This window comes from Meriones unguiculatus, chromosome 9 (genome assembly GCF_030254825.1).
Source record: "Meriones unguiculatus strain TT.TT164.6M chromosome 9, Bangor_MerUng_6.1, whole genome shotgun sequence".
NCBI lineage: Eukaryota > Metazoa > Chordata > Mammalia > Rodentia > Muridae > Meriones > Meriones unguiculatus.
The window spans coordinates 27,408,760-27,436,745 of NC_083357.1; the positions used below are offsets into that span (position 1 = coordinate 27,408,760).

Sequence of the window (27,986 nt, forward strand, 5' to 3'; positions counted from 1 at the left end):
TTTTTCTATGAGCTGAGAATAAACTCTCAGCTCACAGTTAACTCTCTCACAGTTAGCTCAGGGAATAAAATGATGCTGCTTAAGGGGCACATTTTCGCCCCTTGGGGGTGGGACCCGGAAGCTAAAGAACCCAAAGCTGTGCGCTGGCTACACTGCTGTGTGTGGAGCCCAGAGCGAGGCCACTCCGCAGCCACCTGATGAATGAACTGAGTGGCAAGCCTTAGCAGGCTCGGAAGCCCCCTCAGCCCCCCACGTCTTCCATACACATTGCTGGAACATCCCAAGGCTCCGGAAAGCCAGCTGACCTCCCCGAAGGCTCTTTAACATACACAGAGCCCACTTTTTCAAAGTGTAAAAGTTTGCATCGGCAGACCTTCTTCCAGGCTCCTAACCTAGGCTACCTTCCACAGTCTCACTCTCCCCGAGGAACCCGACAAACAGCCATCCGGGCTCCGGGGCGCTGACGTCAGGAGCGTAAAGCACGCAAAGATGGCTGCCTGGCCACGCCCACGCCTTGCGCAGGCGTACTCCGCGGCGCGTGCCCGGAAGAGCTCAGAGGTGGGCGCAGTGTGGCCCTGTCCCTTGGCCTCCGAGGCCAGTGGGCTGATGAGGAAGCTATTAAGGGGAGAGGCAGGTGATGAGGAAGGTCCTTATGAGTTTTCTGGGGACGAAAGGCGGGAGGTGGGAGGGCTGTTGGGCGCTTCTTCCCTTCAAAAGGCAGAATTTTTCTTGAAGTGCGCCGGAGTGGAACTGAGTCACAGGAATGGCTTTCCGGGGGCTCCTGGACGCTGCTCTATTCGGCTACAAAACTCGCCCGGACGAAGGCGAGGATGCTGGGCCTGAGGCGGCTGCTGTCCTCAGTGCTGGGGGCCGCCCTGCGGGGAGAAGGAAGCTGCTGCAGCCTGGCAGGGTCCTGTGCTGACCCAGAAGCTGAGGCTTCCCGTCAGCCCACGACCCTGGGCGGTTCAGGGATGAGTGTTTCATTTCAGAAAGTTCAGGAAAGCCTCTTTTACGGAACGTCTTTGGTGTGCTTTTCTCCCGTAGGTGGGGCACCTTTAACTTCCGTGCTTTTCAGCCTAGCTCTTTCAGAGCACTTCATTAGACCGCCGTCTATAACGGTGCAAGGTCTTCAGTCGAAGGGAGGCAGCACCCGGTGTGGAGTGTGAAATACACACTCTCCAAATGAGAGTACCGAGATTTACCTAAGTTACACATGGAAAAATACTTCCTTTGTTTGGAAGTGATGGTACAACTGGGACGTCTTCCAAGCAAGGAAAGAGCATGACTTTCCACTTGGTTATCATGCTTGTTTGCCTTTCTGTCTATGTGTGTGTACACACGCGTAAGGGATGGTTATTCCTCCATTGAATTTTTCTATAGTTTTTTTTTTTTCCCTGTCTGTTAAAATGTCCACTAGTCTTAGTACCCACTGCTTGTTTGTTTAAATTCTCTTTAAGATTAGAGCTTGGGTGGAGGTAGGAAATATAAAATGTGTTGACTTTACCTGATCCATGGTGTTTTGAATTGGGCAAATGAAAAAAAAATCATTAATAAAAATGTGTTTGAGTTCATTCTTTCACATTATACATGAAATTGTCAGTTGTTGCAGTACTAAATGATCAAATTGCATAGCTGGACACATGGGAAAAATAACTAAATGTTTTTATTTAGCAGAAAGCGTATAGCCCAGCTTTGCTTAAAGATGTCTTCCTTGTTCACTCAGGAAATTCACCTTTCTAAAAGACATGAAGCAATGTAAGTTTTTGAAAACGATACTCCAAATACGGGGTACATGCCGGCTTTATTGGTGAGACATGCACGGAACACTTAAAAACGTGAATGTCATTGACATAAGATTTTATTGTAGATAATTTCATTGTCTCTTAAAAAGAAGGTTAAAGGCAGAATTATGCTCCACACATCTAAATATCTGTTTACTTTTTTAAATTAATTTAAACATGGCCCCATCCTTCACACTTTCTAAACTTCACATTAGTATTTAATAGAAATTTTCTGGTGGCAGGGGTTGAGTCAGGGTCTCATGTAATCCAGACTGGCCTTGACCTTCCTAAAAATCAAAACTGATCTTGAACTCCTGATCTTTCTGCTTCTGTCTCCCAAATGCTTGGAGTAAGTATGGTTACCACCATGCCTGGCTCATTTTTTTTTTTAACTAAAAATTTTAAACTTTTATTATTACTTTTAATTAAATAATCATGTGTTTGTGTGTAAATGTGCATGTGTGAATAGAGATGGCCAGGGAACCCAGAACCTCTGGAGCTAAGATTTGCAACTAGTTTGACTTTTTATGTGGAGAACTAAACTCAAGTCCTCAAGAAAAGCAGCAGGAACACATAACCTCTGAGGCACCTCTCTAGTTCCAAGCATGGCTTTCAGTGGACTTCGCAAAATCTTTCATTTAGAGCTGGCTTTATGTTCATGGAGTGTGACCTATACAGTCATAGGCTTTGCACTTGCTTTAATATCCCAGTGTCATAGTCTTAAATCATTTTGTACTTGGTCCAGCATATTATATAGGTAGTCATGATGTTATAGTTAATATTAGTGTTCTTCATCTATCTGTGGGCTCTCAGGTTTTCCTGTAGTTTAACTAGTTATCAGGTCCTGCTCTTTAGTCGTCTTCATCATTGTTGCCTCCTCCTCCTGCTTTTCCTCCTCTCCTTCCTCCTCATCTTTCTTTTTCTTTTGTTTTTTTTTGAGATAGGGTTTCTCTGTGTAGCCATGGCTGTCCTACACTTCATTTGTAGATCAGGCTGGCCTCGAACTCACAGAGATCTGCTTGCTTCTGCCTCCCTGGGTGCTGGGATTACAGGTGTGCTCCACCATGCCGAGCTCTCTTTGCTCTTCTAATACATTATTCTTATAAAACAAAAATGAAAAAAAGTTTATTTACTTCAGTTTTTTAGTTCTGTTTTCAAGACATCCCTATAAAACAGTGTTCTTTGAGAACCTCTGACATATTTACTATACTGTTATTATTTTATCTCATTATGTAATATTCTGTATACCATTTATGTATTTTTAATCATTGTACATAAATTTTCATCTATCATTTAGGGGATCCAAAAACTTATAAAAATGAACAAAAAAATTTTCAAGTGTATTATCTCTAATGAAGTAGATAAAGAATTTACTCATAACTTTTACTCATTCCTTCGAACACCGGTTTACCTTGTTAGCATGCATGCAATGCATACATACTGCCTCTCACTCACATATCAAACCATCATCTTTCTCTTGGAAAAAGAGATAAAAAATATTTTTATTGCTTCTTCAAACATATGGAAGTTTAGCACAATTCTAAATGTGTAACATGAGATTCAGGGGTACTGAAGTGCTAAGCAGAAGGTTTCCTATAGCAAGTTAGAGCAGTGTATATGTGTGGGGAGGTATCTATAACTGCGTACAAGGAGCTATGTATTACAGTTTGCATCTCCACAGAAAATTACATATCTTCAACACTCGAAAATAATTTCAAAAGACCACAGAGGCTAAAAAACAGAGGCATGTATTTTGGCATTTGGGAAGTATATGTTAATGAAATAAAAAATAATTTTATCCAGATTGACTTAAGACATAGTAAACTATCTACTTTTCATTGTCTCATTAGTTGACATAATGATTGGCTTTCAATTACAGGCCATAGTTGAGAATGTTATATATTGGTCAAGCACTAAAATATTTGCTTTTCAATTTTTTCCTTTCTATATAATCTTCACTTTTTCCCCAGACTATCACAAAGGTTAATGTTACTCCAGAAAATGAAGAATAAATTTGGAGATCAGAACACACAAAGGGCATCTCTTCTGCAAAGCACTGAGACTGCTTCTAAAAGGAACCGTAGTCTCCTCCTGGTAAGTTCCATGACTTGGATATAGATGTTTTCCTCTTCCTGAGGTGCTTACATGCATCTTATGATTTTGACTCACATCATTTTTTTTTTTTTTGTTTTTACTAACAAGCAGAATTAATGAGCCAGTGTCTTTTTCAAGCCCATGTTAGTTAGGCAAATAGCATATGGATTCTTGCCTTTTAAAAATGAAAAAAAAAAAAATTTAAGTTACATAAGCTAAATTCCTTTCTGTCAACCCCCCAAAAAAAAAAAAAAAAAAAAGAATCAATGATGACAGGAAGACTGTTAAGGTCAACTTTGTGCAAGAAGCAGCAGAAAGTGTATCCTTACATTTTCATATTCTTCCATTTCAAGGAAGGACCTCAAAGACCTTAAGCTGTGATATGTTTAGACCCAACTCAAAAACTAAGCAGCACGAAAACATGAACCATTTGATTCTGCCCAACGGACCCACAGAAAATATACAGAGTTCATCATGTGAGAGCTCATTTCTCACACTTCTTTGGATGGCTATGGAGTAGGTGGTCAAAGTGTATGACTGCGCAGGGCCTCACCATTTGGCCAATGTGCCCATTTGGAATAAAATCATATGTGTAACATTTTTGGCTGCTTGCTATACTATGCTTCCAGAATTGTGTGGCTTCATCCATAATTAAAACCCTAGAGTTTGCTTCCATTCAAGCTTCCAAGAGATCCTATGACTAAAACATTTGGTAGTAAGACTATATTATTTAAGTTATAAAGCAGTGTTTTCAGTTTTTTATTGTTAAATATTTTCATCGATAGGCATGATACAGCTATCTTCTATCCTCACTACAGGATAAAGGGAGAGGAAAATTCAGTTATCTTCTCAGCTTCTGGCAGTTTGATCCACAGTAATTTAAGTCACAGCCATAGTGCTACCAAAGCATTCTATATTGCCATATGTCTTACTTGCCCAATGGTGTTAACAATATTTATTTTTAAATGGAAATATATAGGATATTCTGGAAATTGCTGTGAAAAGTTAGAGAAACTAAATTGGAAGACTTGATTGCCACTACCTGTAGCAAGTGATGTGATATTTGGTTTTCAAGTATTTTTCTTTTAATGAGCAAGCATTTGATGAATGCCTAGAGCTGAAAGTAGAGATAACAAAGTAAGAATAAATCAAAGTTCTCTCTTCAGGGAGGCTACAGATTAAATGATGTCAGAAGTGTGTGAGCCTTTTATTATAAAAGACTGATAGTTCACATGATCGGATACCAAGTTCCATGGAATAGAAGGAGATTATGAAGATAAAGAGTAATAAGGAACTTGAGGCATTTTTAGTATAGAGAGTTTCCCCACATTTTCAAAATCATTTTGCATAAATTTATGATTTTGCTATAATTTTTTGTTCTGAATATTAGACATAATTAATAAGATAGAACTAATGCAAAAACTTTCATAGAGACCTCTGAGGTCTCTAAATCTCACCTGTGTTTAAATAATCAAACTGTTCCGCTGGATTCTTAATAAAAACAGTCAAGAACAAAAAGATGAATAGCTGTATTGAAGTTAGTGGTATTGTGAACTAACTAGCTTGAAAAGTCACAATACACAAAGTTGTGTTTGTTCAGAGACTGTAATGGTTTGAATAAAGAAGTGCTCCTTGTAGGCTTATGTATTTGAATACTTGGTGTCCAGTTAGTGGTGCTGTTTGGAAAGATTACAGATCCTTTAGGAGGTGCAGTTTGGTGGAGGAGTACATCACTTGGGATGAACTTTAACAGTTTATAGCCTCACCTCACTTTCTTTTCTTTCTTTTTTTTAAAATTTATTTATTTTTATTTTATGTCCACTGGTGTTTTGCCTGCATGAGTGTCTATGTGAGGGTATCAAATCTTAGAGTTACAAACAGCTTGTTAGCTGCCATGTGGGTGCTAGGAATTGAGCTCAAGTCCTTTGAAAAAGCAGTCAGTGCTCTTAACCACTGGGCCATCTTTCCATCTCCCCCATCTCACTTTTAGTTTGCACTTCCTGCTTCCTATATGCAACTGATATGTGATCTCTAAGCTTCCTGGTACAACCATGCACACATGTGCACAAATACACACAAACATACAAACACAAATAGTTAAGAAAGATCGATTTTCTCCATAGATGATTCAAGCACAGGACACTAGGCTGGAAAGAGGGCTCAATGTTTAAGAGCATAGCCTGCTTATCCAGAGGACCAAGTTCTACCCTCAGTATCCACATGCTTGCTCACAACCATGCATAACAACAGTTGCAGGGGATCTGACAGCTTTCTGACACCAACGGATTCTTGCACACACATAGTACACAGACATACACACTCAGGAACATACATATACATCTGAAAATTAATTTTTAAATGAATAAACTATTCCTTAATAGAGGTAAGAAGAGAAGCTAAAAAATAGTTACCAACTCATTCTCCTTATATTTTCTTTTATATTTTATATAAAATTCAGTTTTATATAAAGCTCTATTTACGTTATAAGTATTTATATAAAATTCAGTTTTATATTTTGTAAAGTTCTATGGATTGGGTATAGCAAATGCATTACAACTTGATTTTCAAATCATGGCTCTATAGATATAATCTATCTTAACTTCAGGAACATCAGTGTATCAGGAAGGGGATGCAGTGCCTTCCATAATTGCAAGAAATGAGTTTCATATTCTGGATTTTCCTGGACTATCGTAGTGAAAAGAAACTGAAAACTCTTCTTAGAAACTGAAAACCCATCTTCTTAGTATTGGCCTCATTCGACTTAGTAGTTAACGCTTACTGCATTGCAGGCATGATGTTGCTGCTAGACATGCTATCTTCCATGCCCATGCTTTATACACTTTAATTACATATATATCCTTAAATACTGTGTTGCTTTCATTTAAAAAAACTTTCAAAGCAGTATTAATGGTACTTATATATAAATCACTGTGTAAAAGTAAGATAAATGGAATTTGACTGTTGTAGAATTTTGTGTCGTGAAATATTTTCTGGGGAGATAGGGTACTAGAGAGTAAACCCAGGCGCTGAAATATACTAAACCCACACTTTACCAGAGAACTACTTCCCATTTCCCATTTTGGTTGTGTGGGGCTGGAAGAGTGGGGGATCACCCCAATATCTTGCACATGCTAAGCAAGCAGTCCACTGCTGGCCTATGTCCCCAGCCCTTTTTACTGTTTATTTATATCTGGGGAGGCGGTGCCGCATATTTCTGTGAACATATGAGGATAATTTAGGGAGAGTTTTCTCTTGGTTACCATGTGAGTTCTAGAGACTGACCCAGGCTCTCATCATCACCACCATCGTCCTGCCTCAGTCTCCTGGGCATCTGGGATTGCAGGCCTGTGCCGCCAGGCCCAGCTTATGGCAAAGGCAAATAGCATGCATATTACATTAGATTCATATTGAAAAGTTAAAAATTCTTTTTAACATTAAATGTTTTTCAAAGGTTTAAAAATAGATAAAAGTAAACTTGATCTGCCTGCCCTCCTCACTTCAACCTGTTCATGATGCCCAAGGACTCTTCTAGAACAATGACAAACACTAGTCAGACCTAATTGTTCACAGAAAAGTAAACCATAGCGTAGTTACTTCTAATATCTTGTCAAGAACAGGGTAGTAACCTCTAGGATAGGCACCGTGGAGGCACACACACCTTACAGATGGTTCCCTATTACAATGTGCACAGTAACAGACCCTAACACAACAGCCATGATCTCTCTTACTATCCATTATTTGACCTTCTTGAAGTCTTTGGACCAATATAATAAACATTTACAAGGCATCAGCTTCTTTTGAAAAGGATGATGAAACAACGTTTTCTATTATATGGGTGTGACTTTGAAAACACCAAGTATTATGAATGGAGTAAAACTAGCACAATAAAGATACAAAAGTCAATAGCATTTCTGTGTCTACAGCTAGAAAATGTAAGAAATCAGATTTCTATTTGCAATAAAATTCTAAGCTACTTTCCTTCTACTCATGATAGTATAGTGCCATTTATTCTACTAAAAGGTAATATTTAAGAGAAAATTAAGAGGGGACATGTGACCTCATTCTCACTAGGGAGACTTATTTACCTACAGTCATTCATCACACAGTTATTTATACATATATTTTTTATCTCAACAGAATTTGCAGTGATTATGATACCACTTCTGTACAGTCATTTGGAACAGGTAGCATGAAAACCGAAGTGGGCAGGCAGAAAAGAACTAACAAGAGGAAAAGAATTAATGAAAACAAAATATAGTGTTATGTATGTACGGAAATGCTCTAACAAAGTCCATTATTTTATTTACCAACTATAAATTTGTCTATCAAATGTCAGAGAACTTTTTTTTAAGGGAGGCATAAGGCATAAGGGAGGCATCATCCCATCAAATATTTGACATCTTAGAACATGAATTGAATGTGAAGGAAGACAGTCAAATTTGGAGTCAAATTTCTGTCAATAAATGTCACAAAAGAAAAAAATGCAGGCTGGGTGACTTTTTCTTATTAATATTAAATAGAATCTCAGCCTTAAAAACAAGCATGAATGGTGTACATTCAGAGGAGAGAGGGGATTTTGTTTGTATGAATACTTCTGTTTTATAAAATGTAATCTCTGCCTGCTTACCTCCCAGAAAACTCAGCTTTACACAGAAGGCTGTTCTGTGGTCACAGTGATTTGGACAAGCCCTGAAGGCCAGCATAGGCTAGGAAAGCATTACAATCAGAAGTAAAATGAGAGCCTCTACTAAGAGTAGAGCCTCTACTAGAAACCATCATAGAACAGTAGTTAAGCAGGAACTTGAATAAACTGTTACCTGGATGCAAATGACAAGTACAAACTACTTTTAATAAAGACAAAAGAAGCAGCTCAGCCAAGCATGCACAAGGCTTGGGCTGGATCCCCAGAACCACAAAATTAAAGATGAGAGTAAGCTAACTTTTTGAATTATTTATAAAATATTGCAAATGTTTGCTTTCAAAATATTTTTTTCACTAACCTTCAAATTGTGGTGTGTATCTTATATGTAAGTCCATTGTAACTCGCAAGTGGCACATTTCAAGCGCTGGTAGGCTAGGTTAACAGGGATAGTATTAAGAGTGGAAATCTAGAAACTTCATCAAATTTGAGTTTGCTATTTGGGGCAGGAGTACTTCAGTGTTGGTGATCGCTGACTAGAAAATATTCTAAAGGCTGTATAGCTCAGGACATAAAATTCACAGCATTCAGAGCTGCCAGCAGGGGTGGCTCCAAGCTCCAAGCCAGTCCCAACAATGAAACAACCTTAGGGTAGCTATGGTAACACAGCAACACTCAAGGGTAGAAAGAAAAAAAATCAAATATGTGTTCCAGTTATTTTATTCTTTCTCATTTGACTTCTGATTTTTATTTGTTTAAAGAGAATCTGGCCTATGTGTCCGTTACCTAATTACATATGGTTAATGTCAGAAACAGAACACTGAATACTTGATTCCTTTTGTGAAGTTTTCAGACCTAGGAATCAAATATAAGCCCTTGTTCGTGTTAGGCAACCACTGAGCCATATCTCTTGCATTGTATTTAGTTCTTTTATAAAGATTTGGTTTTAGTTTTATGTTATGTGCTGGTGCTTGTGGAGGCCAGAAGGGGGCATCTTATTCCCTGGTGCTGGAGTTGCAGGTACTTGTACGGTACCTGATTTGGGTGCTGGGAACCAAACCACTGAGCCGTCTCTAAAAACACTTCAGTTTCCCACCATTCCTCCAGAGTGACTTGTGAGCTATTGCTTTGAATTTACCTGAGATTTGAAATGTTTCAGTCCTTTTGTGACTTTTTATTTTTTTATTTAGGTGAGGTTATTCTTATCAAATGGAAGCTTCTCCAAGTCTGCCCTGAATGCCTCTGCCATATAGTAACAGTCTTTGACAGTTTCCTTTCTTTCTGACCTGATGAGTTCTTGCAGCCGCCTGTATTTGCCATCTAGACTTGGAATTGGTCATTGCTTCAAGGAGCTTTGGCTCCTTTTGGCAGGAAATATATTTAGAGCTCTCAATCTGGGCACTGGAACTATTTATTGCAACTTCTTTGATTTTCCTTTTTAAGATAAGATACAACAAGAGCTCCTATTGGTAATTCCAACTCAGTCAAAGGACTGCAGGGTTTTTAGCTTAAAGCCATTGATTTTTGTGCCCCTAATGTTTTCCCTTATACCAGAAACCTCAGTCAGTCCTGAACTGTGTGATAGCTCACACCTGTAATCTTGAGAAGTGAAGCAGGACGGCTGTGTATTTGGGGTAAGCCTGAGCACAGAGTGAAACCTTGTTTGAAAAACAAATCCACATGCTTGGTCCGTGAAGAGCTTCCCAATGCCAGCATACCTGTCTCCCTAATCTGTGGGGCATATGCTGCAAGATGGCCACGCAGACACCGGGGCCAGGGAGAAGGCCAGGTCCTGTGTTCACTACTCACACTCACATTTGCACACCTGTAAGAAGGCTTAACTTAAAAGTAAGGCACGGAGGAGAATTGACAGCACTAAAGTGGGATGGCTACATTCTAATAAAAACTGGGTAGATGCAGTCTCAAGATGCTCTATTGTGTTCACCCTTCTTAGGATGTAAAACTATGCCTCTGTGATGAGGTGAGTCACCAAGTATTTGCCTACCATGCAGGGTTACTTAGATACAATCCCTGTGATACTTTAAAGGCCAGTCTAACAACCCAGACAGCTGCCAAGTGACAGTGTAGCATATGTGCTATGTATGTACTGACCAGGAAATGGTATATAGCCCACAAGGAACAGAGTGGGAAGTCATGAAATTTTGCTATACCACTCAAAAGGATACACAAATTAAAACTTATCAATTTCTAGTTTCTAGTTTACAAGTGCAAGCTGGGGATTGATACCAAGGCCTCATTCATGCTGTGCTATCACTGTACTACTGAGAATGCACCCTTATGCCTTCACTTCCAACTTGATAAGGGCTGCAGCTGCAATGACCATCCTATGATACAGACATTACTACTGCCACCATTATGACCACTGGAGGTGCTTTTAAGTAAGGCACTTTTGTCTCTAGGGCTTGTTCTACCAGGGAAGTTTAGTCAATACTATGTTCAAAGACCAGCTATTGGTTATGCCACCAGCAATACAGTACACCTGTTTTGCTTGGTTGCCAACTTCTGATGCTTGCTTTTTCATGTTCTGTAACTGGTCAATCTTTTCTTATATTAATCAGTTCATTTATTTACATTCTGACTGCAGTTTCTCCTCCCTCCTCTTCCCCCAGTCCTTTCGCCACCACACCTCCTTTACCCCAGCCCCATCTACTCCTTCTCTTCTGCTCCTCAGAAAAGGGAAGGCCTCTCATGGACATCAACCAACCCTGGGATATCAAGCCACAGTAAGACCAGACATTGCTCAAACTTTAAGGGTCTAGGGGCAGATCTCTAAAACAGAGTAACAGTTTATAGGCAAGTAAGTGTAGCCTGTTCTTGCTGTCTACTTTTTCCTCTCCCATCCTCAGTACCATTTTTTTTTCCTTTTAAGTTTCTGAGTTGCTCAGGAAACTTTGACATTGTGCTTATTCATTTAGTGGATACTTAAGTGCACATAAAAGATATATATGTACCTTTGGTCACATATACTGCTGTCAAAGGGGAGGCTCTTATATGAGAATATCATGGGATAACTTGTTACAAAATGTGCTAATCAGATTGTGGTGGTTTTGTTCAGTTGTTTTACTCCAGTCAGGAAAAAAAAGTCACAACTACCCCTGTTTACTAGGCATCAATTGTTCTTGACTCTAAGGTATATGAGGATAAATTTCAAGAGGTTGTTTAACCAACAAATCAATCCTAGGACAGTTATGAAATAAAATATTCTCTTGGCATGATTCAAAGCAAGTACTTGGTGAGCACTTGAATGAATGAATCAGTAATAAGACCATGACACTGGGAATGAAGTGGAGGCATTGAAAGGCATCCTCAAAGAATAGTCTAGAAAGCTTTCGGACCACCCTAGCAAGGAATAAGGTAGCATGAGGATGGAGGCTGCAGCAGAGGCACCTGGCTGTTATAGACCCCAGCACCACTTAGGCCACTCAGCAAGGGCAAGAGGAGGAGAGGCAAAGTGGAAGCCTGGCCCTCCTCTGCAGTAGTGGGTGAAGCTGCGTAAGAGGCAGTCACAAAACAAAAACAAAAAACAGTAAACATACTTAGAAGTAAGGAAAGAAAACCAAGCCAGCTGAAGAGCAGAGCAAGAGGTCACTGATAGCCTTAAGTCGTTTCAGTGATGTGGTAGTGTGGGGTGAACACAATATCTGCCTCTGCTGGTATCTGCTTTTTTGTTTGCACATCTACTTCTCTGTAAGAGATACTCAGTGTCCTTATTTTCTATCTTCAAGAAAAACCTAGATAATATCAGAGCTAAGTGTCACACAGATCTGCCGCTGACAGGAACAGTGGATCTGTTCTTGGAGTCCTGGCTGAACTGAGGGCATGATTATTCTGTGTTCTGTTTACTGGATTACTAACAATAAATTTTAACTTTCACAAACCTTGTAAAATCTCAATTAAAAAAATTCACATCAGAGTCATACTTCTGTCTCTGTCATGGCATCAGCATGTGTCCTAAGCTTGTGTCTTAGCTGTAAACTTCTGGTAGGGGATAGACATGCTAACATCAGTTTTTATATCCCTAAATTGTATATTTTTCCTTCAAGTCACCTTCCCCTAGACAGCAGGTGCATTAATGGTTGTGCAACTTTGGGGAGTCCCTTTAGGGAATTTCCTGTTTTTCTTTTTACATTTCACACCCATTCCTTGCTCCCGCCGCTACCATCTGCTATCTTTTTTCTCCTGTTCAGCATTGGCTTCTTCACACCCCACTCCCACGCCCTCTTCCATTTCTCTCCGTCTGTCCAACAGCCCTCTAGTTAGATTGCTCTGATGCATGTACATGGATCAAGAGAACTTTTTGCTAGCAATTCACCAAGCTCAAAGGAGGCACAGAATATGGCAAGCCTTGCACCCAGACCTCTGTGAGCTTAAGGTAGTGAGTGTGCTCTAAACAGTGGTGGTGCTGGTTTGGGGAGCAGCGTTTCTTAACCAGACTCAAATGTTTCTGCATCAACATGCAGAGCCCTACATTTCTGTGCATGTGTTTAAGTGTATGGGGAAGTAAAAATTATACCAGGTTAAGTTCAGTTGCTCTGCTGTTTTTACAACCATAGAAGGAAAGATACTTGTCTTGAAATTAAACTACAAATTTAAGTGTGGTTCTTGAATACCATCCACTGAGTGATGTACTGCCTGGCAATGGCACTTCCCATTGGTGAATGCCATTTACTAAGCTATGTACTTCCTAGCAATGGCACTTCCCATCAGTAAATACCATCCACTAACCAGTGTACTGCCTGGCAGTGACGCTACCCATTTCAATTAACATGAAAATCCAGTCCTAAAGATCTGTAGGTGCTTTTAGCCAACAGCCTGAGGGCTGCATACACATGGCCAAGGATAGCTCTGATACAAGCAAACAGAATTGCATACTTTTACTTAAACCATTATGAGATGGGAAGGGGGTAACTTGATTATGTAGTTCACAGACATGGACTTTGTAGATGATAGTGTTGTTTCAAAATGTCAAAAGGTTAGACATATGTAGTAGCATATTTGTTAAATCCCGTTACAAAGTAGCAAGGTAACTCATTGAGCTTAACTATGTGAAATATTTGCATGCTATAACATTCTAAATTGGAATATTGATAAAAACATGTACCATTTATATGCTAGGCACATCATCTGCCAGGACTGAACCCTGCAGTGTGAGTCTGCACATCTAGTTTGCATCTCAGTGCTTCGTTATTGTTCCGCTTCAGCTCTTTTCAGGTGCTCTTAAAGCTAACGTAATTAATGCTCTGATCATTTTTGCTGTGCTGCTATTTGTATCAGGGTCTTCTTATGTAGTGCAGACTGGCCTTGAACTCAGTCCTCCTGCCATAGCCTGCCAAGTTCTGGGATTATATGTATGCTTTGTTTGTTTTTTTGAGGTTTCTCTGTGTAGCCCTGGCTGTCATGGGCTTTGTAGACCAGGCTGGCCACCAGTTCACAGAGATCCACCTGCCTCTGCCTCCCAGAGAGCTGTGATTACAGGCATGTACCACTGTGCCCAGCTAACTCTGAGCTTTTTTTTTTTTTTCAAAGTAATTACTGACATTACAGTTATTCCAAGTAAAAAAAGTAGAACACACAAAACTGCCATCAATGTCCCTATGTTAAAGGAGAAATCCTTCACGCTTAGTGGAAGTGAGTTCCTTGATTTGTAATCAGGGTTCCTCCTCCTGCATCCCTCAATCACAGCATGAACTCACTTGTATTTAGAGAAGGGCTTGAGATGAGAGACTTAGGGTGCAGGCATTGCGGGTGTAGCTGCCATTTATTTACACACAAATACACTTCAGCTTTAAAATGCTGTTGTCTGTTATAGGACATAGATGCTGCAGAGAAGTCATTACAGACCAGGCTCACCCCACATCCACAGCCTGCTGTGCTTTCTCTTGAGGTAAGACCCTGTTAACTGTAACAACTCTTAAATTCCCTGCAAGTTAAACAAGGGCTTCCCAGCTGTATTGCCCAGGTTGACTTAGTGAAATAAGCAAGAAGGGTTTGGTTAATCTTTTTATAGTCACAGTACAATGTTTTATGTATAGCTAGCAATTAAGGCATATCATGATGAAAAAAATATCTAATTGAAACTGATCATTTTTTAAAATCTACATCGAGTTTGCACAAGTACATGTGTAAGTGCACATGCATGCCCACATGCTGTGGTACATATGTCAAGGTCAGAAGATAACCTGCAAGAGTTGTTTTTCTCCTTCCGTTATGTGGATTATAGGGATCAAACTCAGGTCATCAGGCTCAGGAGCAAGTATCTTTACCTGCTAAGCCATCCTAGTTCTCTAATGGAATGAGTTGTTTTAACTTTTGAAATACTCATTTATGCATAGAGATTATATCTATCTCTATCCTGTGCTTTCCCTCCCCCCTTTAAAAGTAACCTGTTGAGTCCAGTTAGAGCTGCCCCATGTACATGAATGTGAGGGATCCTTTTCAGCATGGCAAGCCTACCAGTTACCACACCCTCAACAAGGAACAAGTTTCCCTCCCCAGCAACTACCCCCTACCAGTAGTTTTTTGGTATGCTATGGGGCCTGGAGATGATCTACCCCATCTGCCGGAGTTTTGCCCAGTTTGCTCTTGTGTAGGTAACCACAGCAACTGTGAGTTCACTCCTGTTGTAGTCATGTCATGTCCACAGCATTTCACAGCAGTCATTGCCATCCTCTGACTTCCACATTCTTTCTCCCTCCTCTTCAAATTGCCCTGCAGAGGTAAACAGTGTCACTCCCAGAATGCATAAGCTTTTAACAGAAAATTGGTTAGCTTCTAATGAGTTATTGGTCACGAAGCCTGAGGGGATTCCAAGACAGCAAAGCCTATTGCTGTTGCCATTACACTTGGTTATCTACTGTCAATGCATGGTAAGACTTTATGCTGAAGACACTGTACATTTGCCTTCCAGACACAGAGAAGTGAATTTCTAACCAACAGGAAACTTCCTCTCTGCTGGCTATGTTTCATGGTGTCCAGAGGTGCTATGTCAGCTTCTGGGACAGAAAATATATCAATGGTCTTACCTAGTACTGAACCCTACATGCTGCACTACACCAAACTGCCAGGCAAGATATTGCCTGCTGCAATAGTTTCACAACTGTTAAGGGGGTAACTAAATGCTTTCTGATTGGATTTGAAGCCTGGTCCACAGGATGGAATTTCTTGCTTGATACTGGAATCCTAGTTGAAAGTCCATGTCTATGGAGGTCGTAGGCCCTAGAGTATTGTTATTTTCCTAAGTGGACATGCTGTCAAATTGCCTTCCAAATATTTATGCATATACCCATAGACCTTGGCTGCTGTCATCCAGGTCAGAGAAACTTTTCTGCAGTGGGCAGCAGTCAGTGCAGTGTAGAACTGGCCCCAGTGCTGAGAAGAAGAGACTTGGTGCTCATCCCTAAATAGTACATCAGTATTAACCAAGGCTCGTGGAGCATAAAACAGAAATGTTATGAAAACATCTTGTCTTTCCCAGTCGTGGTGCATGCCTTTAATCCCAGCACTTGGGTGGCAGAGACAGGTAGATCTCTGAGTTTGAGGCCAGCCTGATCTATAGACTGAGTTCCAGGACAGCCAGGGCTACACAGAGAAATCCTGTATCAAAAAACAACAACAAAAAAAAAACCTGTCTTCTCACTCTTGTCACATTGAAGCAACTGCCCTGATGAACCATAACAGACATAGGTTGTGACTTTCAAGTGACAGGGTGCTCAACCAAAGAGTGCTTGTTGGAAACGTAAGGGGGCACAACTGAGTTCCTTGGCTGGGATGTGGCCAAAGTCATTCAGATGCATATTACCAGTATATATAGTAGAGGGCTGAGGCAGGAAACTGCTGTGAGTCTACATAGTGAGAGAATTAAAAAAGGAAGATTAAAAAAAAGAAGGAACAAATGTCTACCACTGTGCTTACCACACAGTACAAACACCTCTATTAACTCTGCTTTTCAAAAGCAGATTGGGAAAATGGTTAGCAAAAGTGAGCCATACTTGGTATACGGATGTGTTTGTGGTGGATGGGAATTTACTACATATAAAATAGTTTCATATTCTACCTCTAATGAGCTTTCTCAGATGTAATTTTCCTTTTTGTCCAACTGGGGATAAGAATAGACTCAAAAATAGAGGCTGAGAATCTGCCCCTCAATTTTCTGTGTCACTTAGGGTAATAAGAAAGAGCAGTGATCAAATGCAGAAAAAACTCTGGCACAAAGTTATGCATTGGCTATGTCCTCCTTTGTTGAATTCACCAATGCCTTATTTTAGCACATACAGGGCCCACACAATAGTGGTTAATTCAGCCGTGAATGGCACAGAACCTCCCTCCCCCATCTCTGGCCTTGGATGGTATTCTGAGCTACTCTGGCGCAGCAGGGTAACCTTTATCTTAAGTATGTCAAGCTGTTTCTCAGACCACATGCACAGATGTATAGATATTTAGTCTCTCACACCATCTTCAAACAGCAGAACCACTGTAGCTTTGTCATGCTCAGAGTGAAAATTATACGTTCAGTGCTGAATTACCCCCCAAAATACTGATAGTGTGTGGATCCAATAGAAAATGCCATCATGCGACGTAAACTTGGGCCTCCTTAGAGGTCCCTCCAAGCCCATCAAAGCTCCTCCACACGGTGCAGTAATACTGTAGATGTCTGCAGCACAGACCACAGCAGACAGACATAATACAGCATCTCAACTTGTAAACCGTTTCCACCAAAATGGCTACACTGTGTTAGTATTTTTTCTCTCGTTAGAGAGGTCTAGAGAGCGGGAGAGATGGCTCAGCAAGTAAGAGCACTTGTTACATAAGTCCGAAGACCTGAGCTTGGATCCCAGCACCCACTAAAAAGCCAGCTGTGGCCTGCATGCCTGTGACTCCGGCACTGTGGAGCAAGGAATAGGACGATCACCAGTGGTTTGCTGGCTGCCAGACTCACTCCAGGATCAGACAGTGAGAGACAGGGCCTCCCAGTGTCTTTGTTTCCATGGGCATGGGTGCACATAGACCACACACGTGCACCACATTTGTATACCACATTTGTACATGTACAAATGTAAGAAAATTGACAGTTTGTTGTGTTAGGAATTTTTTTAAAAGACAGGTGGATATATACCATCCCAGACACCTGAGTAGCCGGCTTAGGATCCTTTTACATCTTAGTTACATTCCTCTTCTTGGGAACAGGTCACATCGTCTCCTGTTAATTCCGAGGAAACTGTTTGTGTATAATCTTTTGTGGTCATTTCAATATGGATAATCCAAGTTATGGGATCTATAATAGTAGACAAAAATATTTAATAACAGGCACCATAAATGGCAGTACTGTTAATAATCACATGACTGGCCACAAGAGGGCGTGTAAAATCACAATAAAATTTAAAACCTTAATTCTGCCAGGCTCTGGTTTGTTGAGAAATTTAAAAATTAACACTAGTAAGTACCCAGCTTTTTTTTTTCCCTCTAAAATTAGCATAAAGTATTCCACAGAGGAAGTACACTCTACATCTATGTGTGTGAGAGTGTCCACTCACTCACACACTGGAGATAATAAACAGTCAGACTATTATGAAGAGCCAAGTTCAGCTGCTTGATATGCTTTCTTTCTGTGTTGTTTTTTTCCAGGCTCGTTACTGGGCATCAGTAGAAGAACATGTCCCCAATTGGGAACAGTTCCTTTTAGGAAGAGCACAGAATCCGATTGGTGGTGAAAAGCAAAGTGAGGCAGAAAACACCCTTCAAAATAAGGCGAGCTGATAACTTCTTCACATGCTACTCAAAAAAGTGTATTTATAAAACTATGTAAGTCATGACAGGAATTGTAGGGAATGAGTGTGCTTTCTAGTGTTTCGTTGCTTCCTCTGTGGAATATCAGTAGAAGAGTCCACTGAAAAGGCTCGGGTTAGACTCTTGCCTGGTTATACATTTGCCAATGAAAGTGTTAAAACTAATGCTCAGACAGAGTGTCTGTTAATGATGGTGTTAAATAAGTGTGTGTGTTTGAAACCTTTCACCCCTTGTTCTCATCTAAACAGGTTAGCGCCAGCTAGTGTGGATGCTTTCTATTATTTACTACCGGAACAGCAACAAGACGCTGCTGGAAAGTCTGCCATGCTTAACTGCTCTCATCTGATACTAGTCATATGGAGTCATAAGACTGTGTGCCTCAGACAGACTTTTCTGAGTCCTTAACTATTAAAGCATTCAATATGTTGCCAGTTTCAGGAGACTCGGAATGGTTTGAGAAAGAATGATGAGAGCTGGGAACGGTTTCTGCATTCTGACTGATTTCTTTGAGGATTACCAACATTGTGAAAAAAAATAATGCCTTCCTCGATGTTATCCTTCAACTTGACCTCTCCTTTCTACTCTCTAAAACTTAAAAGTAAAGTAAATAAACTCCCAAAAGCTGTGGGCCACAGCCCTCAACAGAACTGTTGTGCGTGGGTCACTACTCTTACACTAGGTGGGTATAGAGCACTTTCCTTACTGCGGACCTTACTGCTGAGGAGTGTGCACCGTTCTGCATCACAGACTTGTGGCTTTATCCTGCTAGCTGAAAGTTCTTTTTCCTTTTGTGCTTTGTGTTGCCTTTAAGACAGTCTCACTGTATAGCCCAAGGTAGGCTTGAAATCACAGCAATCCTTCTGCTTCCACCTCTGAGTACTGGGATTACAGGTATGAGTCCCTATGCCCAGGTCATTTGTATTTTTAAAAGAAGACACCGGGATAAGTTAAAACACACTTAAGCCCTCACAACAACAACAACAACAAGCTAGTAAAGCATCCATTGTGCAACACGTTCCTGTTCACTGCCATCTTGGAAATGTCCTGTTGAGTGGGTGTTGGTGTGGGTAACAATAACATTGTTTTCATAATATGTGCTGGCAGATTAGCACACTTCTCTGCAGTGTTAACAGTTGTAATTAGGGAATAAACAGTACAGGGTGTCAGTCCGATGACAATTTCATCTATAGTGTCACAATACAAAATGTCACAAAATATTAGAGCTGTTATATAGCTATAAAAAGTACCGGCTTAGCAGCTGAAGGCATCTTTAAGAGAGGAGACAGAGAACGGAGGAAATAGGAACACTGACTTAGCGGCCAGAACAATTTTATACATTCTCAAGACTGTCAGGAAAACAAATTGGTAATTTTTTCTGTTACATTACAGTTTGGGCTCCAGCCATCCAGTTGATTTAGCAGGAAAATGCAGGTTTCTTAGCAGCTCCAAATTGGTAAACAGATTTAGATGTAGAAAGGAACATGAGGAAGGGTTTGTTTTTTTTTTAAACATCTAGTCTCCCAGCATATGCACATAAGAAGGTGAATGAAGCAACGTGAAACTTATTTCTCTTTAGTCAAGTGAAAAAAAGGCTAAACATTTGTTAGCTAGTAAAATATTGTGTCAAGTAAGTAGGAACATTCCAAAATTAAACAGTGGTTGATGCGTTAACGTCCTCAAATATTTGAGCGTACACTTCCTTTGAGATCTGTAAATTAAATCACCAGTAGGTTGAATTAAAATACAGAATGAATGGCAATGTAACCCTCTCAGGAAAGGCTTTGTGTGTTGTTTCTCCCGTACACTGATTGACTTGCTAGTTTGGTTTGGATATTTTTTTAAGGTGTAATCTAGTAAGCCTTACCCAATTTAGGGTAGAGAAGGTATTTAAAGGCTGCAGCTGAACCATTTTTCCATTTTGGTTAATACTTCACAAATTCCCAGAGATGACTTTCTTCTTGGCCTCTGCAGAGCTACCCCACCCCATCCTGCCTTGTAGACTGTAACAGATTGCGCCACATGGTGTCTGTTAAAAAAAAAAAAAAGAAGAAAGAAAAAGTCCCATGGGCTCTGGATATCCCATTAAAGGGCTTTATATTTGTCATGGCAAATTAGCCTAACACAGGAATTTCCAAACATTGATTTCTGGGAGGAAGGAAGGAATGCTACATAGAAAGTCTATCTTTTTCTACAACTAGGAATTGGGATAAGGAATGAGGAAACATCTACTCATAACTTTTCCCCCCAATCAGTATGTTTTAGATTTTTAATTATTTTTAATTATGTGTATGTTGGGGGTGTGCATGTATACAGTTACTAAGAAGATCAGAGGCATTGGACACCCCCACCCCTCAGAACTAGAGGTACAAGAAGCCGTGAGCTGCCCAACGTCGGTGCTGGGAACAGAACTCTGGTCCTCTGCAAGAACAGCAAGCTTCTAAACTGCTGAGGCATGTCTCAACCAACCAAATCACAAATCTTAATCACAACAAAATTCTCCATGAACATAATATACTGGATTTGTTTTTTTGTTCTTGTTTTTTTTTGTTGTTGTTGTTTTGGTTTTTATTTTTATTTTTTGAACAATAGCCTTCAAAGAGAAGCCTTTTTTTTTTTTTTTTAAGATCAGAAGATTTTCTTCCAAAGCCTTTCTGGGCTTGTTTGAAACATAAATATTCAGAGCTCACTTTCTGCTGGAACATTTCTGATTATGAAATTATCAAACTATAATATGCTAAAATCAGAAGGAACTGTAGTTTTCCTCATACTTAAAAATGGGTCTTGAGAGATGGCTCAGCGGTGAAGAGTGCTTGTTGCTCTTGCAGAGGACCTGGTTTTGGTCCCCAGTATCCATAGAGTGGTTTACTACTATCTATGACTCTAGTTTCAGGGAATCCAATGCCCTGTTCAGACCTCTACACCAAGCTATACATGTGGTGCACAGACTTGTATGCAGACAAAACACCCATACATATAAAATACATAAATGAATCTAGAAGCAAACTCCCAGGTTATCAATATCAAGGAAAAAGCCTTTAATTGTGGAGTCCTCTAAAGAGAGCACTGGGTGAAGGTGGAGTTTGTGCTCCGTGCCACCGGCAGGAGTGCTTCAGCTTGTCGGCCTGTGGAACAACAGCTTGCCTGTGCTTACAGCTTTGACCTCTGCCTCATTCTCCTGATCCATTAGAATAAAAAACGTGAGCATGGGAGTATATTTATGTTTGGATAAAATTTAAACTTCTATTTTCTCACTTCTCATGTGGCTGGAGCTGTGTGTGTAAGTTATCGACTTCAGAAGAAAGGACCAGACATGGAAATCTGTGTGACACGCGTTCCAATACATCAGACTTAACATAGAAGACCATGAGGCTGGCTTCTTTACAAAACAGACTCTTCCATTTCCTTCCCTGCTATATTAATTTACTTCAAGCCAATTCTTATCATTTTGTCTTTTCAAAAAAGTGTTTTACTTAAAACAAAACCAGTCTACCCCACCAATTTTTTTCAGTCCACCCAACCAATTTCTCCTACTTTTGAAGAATTGCCCAAACAAAGTAGTTTTTAAACATTTTGTGGTAGTCACCTGCACTTCTTTCACTGGGGTCTCGAGATACCTAAGAGTTGCAGGTCTTTGGAGTAGGTACTAGCCCAGTAGTGTAGAAGAGAAACAGGAAAAGAAGAGAGGAGACCATTTTTGAGAAAGCTTCAGGATGGGCTGAATGAGAGGGCTCCACTCCCCCTCCCCCTGCTGGGTATTGTTTGTTTCCCTTATAGTTTAGAAGTTAATTTGTCTACGTAGGAAATTGAATCCCTCATTGCTAATGAAGAGTTTATGAGACAAACGTGCAGACATGTCAACTTCTGGCAATTTAGGAGAAGGTTGATGTGGAAAATTGACAGCTGTGCTTTGTGAGGCCTTTCTCTAATGGGACTGAATTATATCCTCACCAAAACCCAAGAAAAGGAAAAGAGTTCCCTTAAAGCCAGGGGCTAAAAATACTTCCGGACATCATCTAATCATATAGAGTTGAGTTTCCTGCTTCCTCTTAAGTTACAGTGATGAGAGGCTCTTGCAGTTCTGGAAATTCAAATTCGCCTATCAGACAAAGGCAGACATGGAACTTCTGTGAAGGTATTAATAGCATGGAGCTTAACTGCAGTGAAAATCAACTGTGGGACTGAGAGAAAATCCTAAAATACACCTATCTTAGGAAGCGGCAACCTAACGCTTCTGTCTTAGAACAGGGATCACTTAACCTCTACTCTCAGCTTCAACGCGCTTGTCATTGTTCCTCCTTTCATCCTGGCTTTCAATGTAGAACATTTTCTCATGTTTTACACAACACGACGTTAGAGAAATACAGGTAGGGGAGGAGGACTGGGAGGGAGGGTGGGAATCAGAAGAGATGAGGGAGGGGGCTACAATAGGGATATAAAGCGAATAAATTGTAAATAATAATAATAAAGTAAAATTTAAAAAACTACTTGTCAAAAAAGAAAAAGAAAAATACAGCCAAATGTGAAGTTAAAAAAAAAAAGATTCTAACTTGTCTTTTGTTTAAGATATCTCTATTTTATCTGGCCTCCCAATATTATGTCATTATTTTTCTCATCTGATTCCACTTATTTAGAAAGTCTGTAACATATTTTTGAACTGGAATGCGCTATTGCAGGCAAACAAATACAAAGAAGCAAATGGGGGAGGGGGGGAGAAAGAAAAGAAAAGGCAAAATCAAGAGCCCTTTAAAATGTTAACTTCATTTGTAACAACCAAATACACATAAGCCAGGTTCATGCCTTCTAGAGTTAAGAGTGGGGAGGTATTGCTCAACAAGGTTTCAGTGGACAATGGCCCACATCCAGGTTTACTAGTCCTCATTGCCTCATTTGCTTATGAATCAGATTCATCCCATCTTTTGTTGATCATGGCCACAGGCTACACTACACTACCACATAGCCTAGAGGGAAGGAGGCTAAGCCATCCAGGTGTGTTCAGGTGCGCTCCACAAACTCTCACAGCTAAATCGTCTAACAGAGCACAACCACTGGGCAATGTATAGCTGTTTAAACAATTCTGCTTTTAAGAGGCTGGTGTCGTAGATACGCCTAAAGACTCCTTCAAAATCCCTTTTCCCGGGTCTGCCACCACCAACTCCTTGGTGAGCTAAGTTAGAGCCACAGTGTACAGCACGGCTTTCTACAGTGCTGAGAAGGCTAAACTTGGCCCTGGACACTGTCCCAGCACCTGCACATATGTGGATTCGAGCACTGGAAAGAAATCTAGTCAATTTGACTTTCAACTGTTATTTTAAGTATAGTTAGTGCAAATTAGGTTCATTAATCTACTTTTTCAACTAAATTTTCTGAAACCGCTACTAATGAAAAGTTGGATTTTGATGGACATCAACTACAAGTATAAGATACACATTGAATTTCAAAGGCAGTATAAACATGATAATATGGCTGGTTAATTTTTGTATTGATTGCATATTGAAATATTTCTAATGGAACAAATAAACATAATATTACCTTTAAAATTTTTTATCAAGTATCTGCTAAAAAATTCAAATGTTTACATGTGACTCACATATCTCACTGAACACCATTAAAACTAGAATTTCCTAAGTGCTTTTGCAATTCTGAGTCTATAACTTTAATTATTAAATCACTTTATTATGTAATTATAAAGCCAATAATTGATAAATTTGTGGGGGAAACTGGACAAATATTTGAGATTTTCAAACTTCACTTCCAAAAGAATGGAAAGGAAGAAATGAGAGTAGCTAATGGGTAGTAGTTTTATTTTTGGTATTTTATTTTTGTTGGGTTTGGGTTTTGAGGAAAAGAATATCCTTTGTCCCAGACTGGCTTCCAACTTGCCAAGTAGCCGAGGATGACCTCGAACTTCTGGTTCTTGTCTGTACATCTTCTAAGTGCTGGGATTAAAGACATGCACCACAGCACCCAGTTTATGTGGGCTTGTGATCAAACATACGGCTTTGTGCGTGCTAGACTATTCTGAGTGACGTTCCCAGCCTGTTTAGTGGGTCTTTCTAAGAATTATTGAGTCTTTAGAGTTACACTCAGACCTGTGTTTATTTTTAGAATCGCAAGTCCAAGCTCAATGCCTAGAAAGCATCAGCTGCTCAGTAAACATTTGTGATGAATAGTAGCAATTCAAGCAGTCTATTGTTTTAATAAACTCCATACCATGCTGGCATTCAACAAGTGATCACCCTCCTGCCTCTGTCCTCACAAGTGCTCGGAAAACAAGCATGTGCTATCGTGCCCCTCTTGACATGAGGTAAGAGCATTCATTGAAAAGATGACACAGCAGGTGGGTGCAAACATGTAAAATATTTAGGTGTTTGCCTAATACACACAAGATAAGAAGCTGGTGGTAAAATCAAAGGGTTGCTTTTCCTCAAAGAACCTTGGAACCCTCCCAGGGTAAGGCTAGTGCTTGCCAGTAGTAAAGCATCTTCCACAGTAGGTGCTCACTGTGGCTTTTAGCTTGTTTTGTTCTCTGGGGTGCCGGGGAGTAAACCCAGAGCCTCACACCTGCTAGACAAGTACTGTACTGATGAGCCCTAGATAAAACTAAGTGAAGAATAGACGGTTAAACTAAGTGAAGAATAGACGGTTATATGTAAGCAGTGTGACCGTAGTGACTGTGGAAGTCACACCAGCGGGTCCTTTCTTCTCCTGGGACATTGGGGTCCTTAGTTTTACTTCTCTACTGCTCCCACCATCATACCCCAGAGCAACCAGGGAGAACCAACAGGTTGAAAGGAAACACAGCTTTCACAAAGCCCAGAGAGGACAATCCATATCCTTCCTCTCCCCGCCCCAATGTGTGCATATGATATGTGTAGATGGTGTGTGCATGTGAGTGTACAGGTCCCAGGAAGTCAGTGTCTTCCTCTGTCGCTCTCTCTCATTGAACCAGAGATTTGCTGTTTTGGTGGGCTGCCTGGATCCACCCATTTGTCCCACCCTCAATACTGAGGTCACAGTCATGCATAGCCATGCAGGGCTTTTCACATGAGTGCTAGGGATTCAAACTCAGGCTCTCATGCTCACAGGACAAGAGCTCTTACCCACTGAGCCATCTCCCCAGCACCAGCTGCCTGCCTGTGCCCCACCCCTCCCATTTAAAAAACACACCGAGTCCTTAGAGTGCCCTGCAGCTACTGTCAATATGATGTCATGAAAAGTGATGCTTTGAGCATTAAGGGGGTGAATGATTACTCATCTAACAGACCTTATGTGCTCCATGTGCTCCGTGTTTGTCAAACTCAGAAACTGTTCCTACCACATCCTTTAAAATAGCTCAAAAGTCAAAGTAGCAAGTAACGATATTTAGATCCAGAATGGACTAGGAATTATGAGTGGAGATAAACAATATGCTTGCCTCACATGGACACTCAGCCACAAATACAAATAAAACATAGTATCAAAGCAATCAGCCCTCTAATCCCCCCCCCCACACACACACAAAGTTAGAGTGAAAAAGCCAGGCATGGTAAGGCACACCTTAATCCTAGCATGAGGCTGAGGCAGGGGGATCTGAAATTTAAGCCTAACCTGGACTTTATAATGAGGTAGAGTATTTGCATTCATATTTTGATGAAAGGAAGGTAGGCAGGCAGAGCAGCAAACTCAACCTGGGAAAGGGTTTTAGTGGGTTGGGGAACTAAAGAAGCTGAAAAAAAGAGCACAAAAACAAAACAAAACAAAACATTTATGAAATGAGAAGAGTAAAAAGCAGTCAAGAGCCTTCCAGTTCCAAAATGGCCGATCAGCAACACTGGCATTACTCCTCTGTCCCCAACCCTAACAACTGAGACTCTACTTCTTCATCTCTTTCTGTCTTCACTGACATGTTTCAATGGAGGCCACTCACCTGCCATCTTACTAATTACAATATCTATCGTAACCACTCATTTTTCTCAGTCCTCAGCAGCATTTTACAGCCACAGTTTCCTCGTTGAGCCTCCTTCCCTGGCTTCTAGAACCTGGACAGTTCCTCAGCCTAATGCCTCCTCACTTCGTAGCTCAGCTTTTGGCCCCTTCTACCTCATGTCTTCAGTAATGCCACCTAGTTGTAGTCTCACCTAGCTGTGGAGGGGAACTCCTGCCCAGAATTACCTGACCTTTCATTTTCCCCTTGAGGTCAATGTCTATTTAACTCATAGTAATCTGATAAACACCCCAAAGTTAATGTCACCCCCTTAACCCTGACTTTTTTTAGTCTTCTCTAACGGGATCTTCCTCAAATCTTTCCTCACTTCCACCACATATACATAATCATCAGCAAGTGGGGCTGATGTGGGGCTGGCTTCATCTCCAGAAACATCACAATGACCGTCCTCACTGGCGCCATCGCATTGACCCGTGCGAGTTGACACTACTGAGTTGCCTTGTTGACAGAGAACTACAGTCATTTAGACAATACTCTCCTACCACAAACCCCCACTGCTCCCTCCTACCCTTAAGATAAAGTCTTTATCATTTTCTAGGGCTTTGAAGTAGGCCCTGGTGACCCTTACGGCATTATTTTCCACCACACTGTCCCGTGACCGCTGAGCTCCAGCTATAGCTGCCTTCTTCCCATAATCTGTCTTCCCCCCTCACCTTGGCACTGTCGTGTGTGCCAGTTCACCTGACAGGAAGCTTTGCTCTCTAACACTTTATGCAGGCCTCCGTCAAATCTCACCTGGTAGTGCAGGCCTTTCCTGATAGGCCCCTCTGAAGGAAAGCCCCCCACACTTATATCTTCTACAATGCAATCATCGTCCCTGTAAGGTGGCGTAGTACATGGCATGGTAGTGAGTGCCCATTTTAGACCGCATTGACTACTTCTCCCTCTGAATCACAAGGACCAGGATAAGGAAGACTGTTATGTTATCAGCCCTTCCACTGTCTAGCACACTAAGGGCACTCACTAACTATATTTTAGGTAAATTACCCAGGTGAAAAAGCATGAGGAGAAATATCAGAGAGCCAAAAGGAGAGAGAACCTCAAAGCCACAGAAGTGGTCCAGTACCAAGCAAGGAGGAGGAGAGCTGAACCCAAAATAGAGATCAGCAGAAGCTGGTGAGATGGCTCCATCCGTAAAATGCTTGCTGTACCGCCACTGAGGTCCTGAGTTTGATTCCCACACAGAAATAAAACTTCAGGTGAGGTGCTGTTTGCTAGTAAGTCCCAGCACTGCTGTGGTGAGGGACAGGTGGATCCCTGGCCTTGCTGGCTATCGAGCCTAGCCTACTTGGTGAGTTGGAAGCTATGGAGAGACCACATCTCAAGAAACAAGGAAGACAGCTGTCAAAGAATGAGACCCAAGGTTGTCCTCTGGCCTGCAAGAACACAACCTTATGGGTGTGTGTACCCAGTTAACATAAAAGGATGCTAAAGCTCAGAAACATCCAGGAAGGTGAAAACAGGCTCCAGATATTATTTTCCTCATCAATTCTGGAAAGATGAACAGTGTGATATTATCAAGCATTGCTAAGTAGACTGGGGAATGTCCTCTCCTAGTCTCCTGGAACAAATCCATGTTGGTCCCACCCTTTGAAGGCTAACCATGGAGCACAGCAGTTCCCAGTCACCTGTAGCTCTAGCTTCACAATTTCAGTCGACAACACTCAAGAGCTTTTACATGAAA

At 40.8% G+C, this 27,986-nt stretch overlaps 1 protein-coding gene across 17 annotated transcripts; it reads left to right on the forward strand.

The window, feature by feature from the left end:
• Positions 1 to 486: 486 nt before the first annotated feature.
• On the forward strand, positions 487 to 18,965 carry Cep15 (centrosomal protein 15). 17 transcript variants are annotated; one of them, XM_060390951.1, is made up of 7 exons: positions 487 to 558; positions 1,675 to 1,755; positions 3,752 to 3,875; positions 11,145 to 11,258; positions 14,345 to 14,419; positions 18,157 to 18,279; positions 18,567 to 18,965. In XM_060390951.1, the coding sequence occupies exons 2-7, from the start codon at positions 1,703 to 1,705 to the stop codon at positions 18,579 to 18,581; spliced, it is 504 nt and encodes a 167-aa protein (XP_060246934.1). In that variant the 5' UTR covers positions 487 to 558; positions 1,675 to 1,702; the 3' UTR covers positions 18,582 to 18,965. The 17 variants fall into 17 exon arrangements, with proteins under 17 accessions (XP_060246934.1, XP_060246941.1, XP_060246932.1 ...); XM_060390958.1 differs by having other exon boundaries at positions 505 to 558; positions 1,724 to 1,755; XM_060390949.1 differs by having other exon boundaries at positions 507 to 634.
• The last annotated feature ends 9,021 nt before the right edge of the window (positions 18,966 to 27,986 follow it).

What these genes read in the sequence shown, in the direction of transcription:
- Cep15 (XM_060390948.1), top strand. Translation starts at nt 972, where the DNA reads ATGAGTGTTTCATTTCAGAAAGTTCAGGAAAGCCTCTTTTACGGAACG. An exon ending in CTTTGGTGTGCTTTTCTCCC is followed by an intron (nt 1,041 to 1,723) that starts GTAGGTGGGGCA and finishes TTGTTCACTCAG; the next exon opens with GAAATTCACCTTTCTAAAAG. An exon ending in GGAACCGTAGTCTCCTCCTG is followed by an intron (nt 3,876 to 11,144) that starts GTAAGTTCCATG and finishes CTCTTCCCCCAG; the next exon opens with TCCTTTCGCCACCACACCTC.